The 5,228-nt window shown below is 42.3% G+C and overlaps 1 protein-coding gene across 1 annotated transcript in view; it reads right to left on the reverse strand.

The window, feature by feature from the left end:
• Positions 1-5,228, reverse strand: part of LOC103357258 (voltage-dependent calcium channel subunit alpha-2/delta-4-like) — a 76,072-nt gene that overhangs the window by 16,141 nt on the left and 54,703 nt on the right. The window contains 1 exon segment of the mRNA XM_008281737.1: positions 3,474-3,535. Within this exon segment, the coding sequence (XP_008279959.1) occupies positions 3,474-3,535 (62 nt within the window).

Consider the following 5,228-nt stretch of genomic DNA (forward strand, 5'->3'; position numbering starts at 1 on the left):
AGCTACGTCCATCTTTTATACAGTCTATGGGTTCATCTCAGCATTCATCAGTCTCAGGGCTCTGGCACTCAAGCAAAAATGTCTTTGTTCTAATTTGTGAGATCCAAAGGCCTTGCTTGCAAAGACGTAGAAAATCCTCAGTTTTGTGTCAGAATCATGCAGTAAATCATTAACAAATAAGCCATTAACACAAAGCTGGAGGATCAAAAAAGAAGCATTGTCTGCCATTAGTCATGAGACATTAACATGGCACCTAGCAAGCCTCAAGAAGTCAGTGTATCACAAAGCAAACAAAACCGTCTACTTTGTAGTGGTTTCTGTCGTTAACACTAAGCTTGATTATGTTCAGTTATTCTTTGAGCCCTGTCCTCAGAGAGTCCTGAGACCTATAGTGTGCTAACATCAAGGTGTTAACATGCCTACAGTGACCAGATCAGCAAATATGTTAACAACCACTGCTAGCACTTAGCATGTATACTCATTTACGATTAGTTTGTTGACCTCTACATTTTGTGTGTCAGATATCTCTTAATGGCAGGATACCATTTAAACAAAACACACAGCAGTAAGAGCAATAATGTAGATCCTTACTGTGGTCTGTTTAGGGTAAAATCCAGTACTTTTAAATGTGATTGACCCTATTCTGTAAAAACGCCACTTTAATCTTAATGAAACGTCCAGGGGACTTAATGCCTAAACCTAATGACTTCTGTTCCCTGATAAATGTAAAGTAAAATTAAAGAAGTGACCTCAGAATTTAGAGGATTACTACTGGACAGTCACACAGAAAAAATCACTTCTTTGTCTTTGGACATTTGCATGTTTTGTAGCAAGTGGTCAAAAATGCAACTTTGCATGTATGAGGTCACCAAAGCTGAACTGTACATGAAATCATTAAATATCCTGACTGCTGCTGTGACAATGTTTGAATGCACAAAGTCAGCTGAGGATAAAACCTCAAGTTTATTGTTTTAATTTTAAGAGGTGAACTGCAGAAACTCAACAACAGCATCATACTGGACGGGACAGAGCTGACTGTTCTTCCTCAGAAGACTAAGATCGACCTTGTCCTCTGTAGGCATTGGAATGCTGCATATATTTTACCAGTCGGGTGGCCAGTGTTCTTTTCTATGTGGTGGTCTGTTGGTACGGTAGCGTGGCTGAGAGGAACATTAGGCGGCTGGACAAGCTGGTAAAGAAGGCCGGTTCTTTGCTTGGCAGGAGTTTGGACTCACTGAGGACTGTGGTTGAGAGACACATACACAGCACAGTGCAGTCCATCCTTAACAACGCCAGCCACCGTCTTCATAGCATTCTGGCTGGACAGAGGAGCAGCTACAGTGAGCGGTTCATCTTCCTGTGCTGCAGGACTGAACAGTACAGGAATCCTTTGTCCCCACAGCCATCAGCCACTTTAACACCTTGGTCAATAGCAGCGACTCATTGTCTGATCTGTTGGTTGCTACATACCAGGACCATAGACTGGATAAAAGATGGACGTAGCTACCGTGAGGTCACCCGTTGGAAAATGAAGCCAGGGTTTTGCTACTTCCTGGTTGACATCTTGGATTTTTGGAGCCAGTGACGCAAAAATCGTCGGAGGGGGGCGGAGCCATAGGAGCAGCGATTGGTCAGACGGATTGAGAGGCGGGCCCTCTCTGCCCGCCCACATTTCCCGCCTTCTGCTCGCTTTGTCTGTATCGTCGCTGCCAACTGTCAATCAAGCCAGCCACGCCCCTTGCCCCGCAAAATTTTGACGATTTTAAAAAATTCAGTATTGATTTATTTTCAGATTGGCCACCTGATCTCTGGATTCGACTATGAAAACTAATTGTTAAAAAAATCCTGAGCGGTAGGAATGCGGTGTTTCATGATCTGTGATCACTTCTTTTCCAATTCATGTCTATGGGAGCCAGGGCTTTTTGGAGCCAGCAGCGAGCGGATGTAGTGATATTGCAGGTTTTTGACACTTCCGGGTTGGCTTCATTTTTCAGGGCCGGTTGCTTCGTCCATCTTTTATACAGTCTATGACCAGGACTCATGCACCACACCCCCACTACATACACATGATTAATTCTTTTTCTCACATTGCACCTTGTACTTTGTCAGTATGATAAGTGTAAATTTGCACATTACTGTAAATACTAACAATTTCTTGCACATTTCTGTAAATACCAGTATTATAGGCACCTTATTGCTGTTTCTTCGACCAGCACACTTTGCACGACAATTGCATGCTCTCTTGTGCATGGTTTCTTATCTATCTGTATGTAACATGTGTGAGGGGGTGTCTTCTTAAGCCTGGTTCTGCTGTAGGCTTCTTTTTGTTAAAGGGGAGGTTTTTTTTCTTCAATCCGTATCAGTCTTTTATACTCTTGCATTTAATCTACATAGAGCCTATGCCATTGTGAGCATTTATACTCAGGCACTGGTGTGTCTAAGTCGCTCGCAAATACACAGCCAAAGTGCGGTGGGGGTTTTATGCCCCCCGTGTTGAATTTCTTTCTTTAACAACTGTGGCGGAAATGGAACGGATCATGTTGGAGTTGGAGCTAATAAATGTAGGACAACGGTCACTGAAATTGCTGCAATGCCTAAAAGAAAAAAGAAACGCATAGATACAACCAGAAAACGGCATATGGCTACACTGGCACAATGCTGGGTTTGCATTATGAGCAAGCAAAATACAGTTACAGCCGTTCACACAGTACATCTTTGTTTCACTGAAGCATTATCTTTGCAAAAGTCAATATGACCTGTTTACATGGCATATTACTACCAAGCGGACTTGTTGCAGTCTGTGCCGCTCTGACACAGAGGTCTATTTGTAGGGAGGTGCACATCATGATAGTGTGTATGGTACAGCGTAGATTCAATGCCGAAGTATAAATAAACCTTTACGTGCACTTTTTTTTTCACCTTCCTGTCAGACTGCCTTTTCTGATGAGCAACTGAAGCCATCATGGTGCTTTTCTTTGATGCTACATACGTTGAAATGAGTAATTTCATCTTGCAGAACACAGGAGCTGATGGTCTACTCCTGAGTGACTTTGGCTTTTTAACACTTTCATACAGACCAGCACCTCTCATGTTCTGTGAGGTAAAAGTACTGTTTTGTCAAAGGAGTCTGGTGACTTTGAAGAGAGCAGTATAGCGTCTTTAGCTCCCTGTTGTAAGTCTGACAAAAGTTTTCCAAATATACGTACATTTAGACTGATATTGGTTATTTCAGATGGACCTTTTTGTAAGTGCACAAAACTCATTGTGCTGCTGGTCCCATCCAACAGGTAACTGCTCAGCTTCCATGCTGTACTCCAGGCACGCTGACCGCCATCTACTCTACTTTTATGGAAACACACTGTCCCTTTTTTGAGGTTAATGCCAGCCTCTGGACAATAAACAGAAGTCAGTGAATTGTCCCCCAAAAATGGCATCAGCTAATTTGTGTGTGTAAAAGTGAGTCTTCTGGTCACCTGCTTGGCAATGGCCCAGAACCTCTTTTCCAGCAAATCCAAGGACATCTGCACCCCGATAGCTAAAAATAGAAAAACAGACACATGCAACATTAAGACAGACGCAGGATAAGATGGACTCTGCAGAGGCAGTACTTGAACAGTTTGCTGTGTTTGTGGAGGAAGAAGGGAGGACAGGAAATCAATTTGACCCTGGGTTCACCTCTGTCGTGTCCTGACGCTAATAAAGGGATGTAAACACTGATGAGCCTGATGGTGTGTGTGCTCCCTGCAGACTGGGCAATGACAGGCCCCTCTGTAATAGACTGGAGCAGCTTCATTCCTTTAGGTATCACACTGTACTATGCAGCAAGCATTTAGGAGGAAGCTAAATGGTGAACAGTTGATACTCTGCTGACATTCTGTGTCAAGAAATCTGTGCTTCTATGTTGCTGAAGTGACTTTACTACCACCCAAGTGAACATTTAGTAAACCCCTCCCCTAAACACTAATTATATCGTCAGCAACTTTGCACCAGAAAGTTCAAATGTGGTGTCCAATGGTGGTGACTATTAAAACATTTTGGCAACTTTTTTTTTTCTTTTTTTTCCTAATAGATACGTAGAGACAAATGCAGTGAATTTCTCTGAACCGGGACACGAACCGGGGATCTTATAGCTGTGAGGCAGCAGTGCTAACCACCAAGCCACCTTGCAGCCACCTTGCAGAAAAATCTACTCAAACTACAGGTGAGACTTGAGTACATTCGGTGTATACTGATGTGATGATAACAGTTTAAATCATCACACCTACCTGTTGTAAGACTTTTTTTTTAATGTATGTAAACCCAGTGGTTATGTTGCAATGTCACAGTATTCAAATCAGCATGGAACATTTGTCAGTTACTATATGATGCATTACGTGCTGTGTGAGAACAGACAGCTTGACGGATGTCGCAAGTAGGGACGGGGCAAAGTAAAAAGGACAGTTAGGACAGTTAAACAGCTAAAAAGACAAACGCATGTGGTGAGCTAAAGAATAAACACCAATGGAAAAGAATACAAAACTACTAACAATGCTCTTATGAGTCTTTTATAACTGTTTTCAGACAATAAATCATCCAGAGTACCTTGAACAAGAATCAATCAGCTAGACCTGTGATACAAGCTTATCATGGACGTTATATGGGATTCATTGGCCATCAATACCAGCCAATAAAAAGTAAATAAAGAGATCCATCCATCCATCCATTATCTATACACAGCTTAATCCTCACTAGGGTCGCAGGAAATAAAGAGATGCAGAAATGGATATTACACACTGTCTTGGTCACACAGCACCTAAGTTTAAAGATGATTTTTTAGGCTATGTGTTGACATATGTTGACATTTTTATGTTTGCACTCTTAAAAAAACGATTATTTGAATGAGCCTCAAAAATCTAGTTGGACTGTAATCTGGTTTGTTGCTACTATCTGTTAGCACGCAATGGGTACATTAACTTACAGAAGAACCAAAGCATTGAGGAAATCTGCCAGGCTGAGACACCAGCATCCAGTCAGAGCTGGTGGGCTTGCCTCAGCATCCCTCAGCCTGTCACTTAGTACCCTCCCCATTACAAGATCACTGAGAGTCATTTTACCTAAGAGCAACATAGTGTCTTCCAGCAGTTTTTGCCACGTCAATAACGGAAACTCTTCTTCACACAGGTAGTCGGTCTGCCATTTCACACAAACACACACACATAGATGAGTGATAGGAGATGACATGTACAGCC

This window comes from Stegastes partitus, unplaced genomic scaffold (assembly GCF_000690725.1).
Source record: "Stegastes partitus isolate 25-593 unplaced genomic scaffold, Stegastes_partitus-1.0.2 Scaffold242, whole genome shotgun sequence".
Lineage (NCBI taxonomy): Eukaryota > Metazoa > Chordata > Actinopteri > Pomacentridae > Stegastes > Stegastes partitus.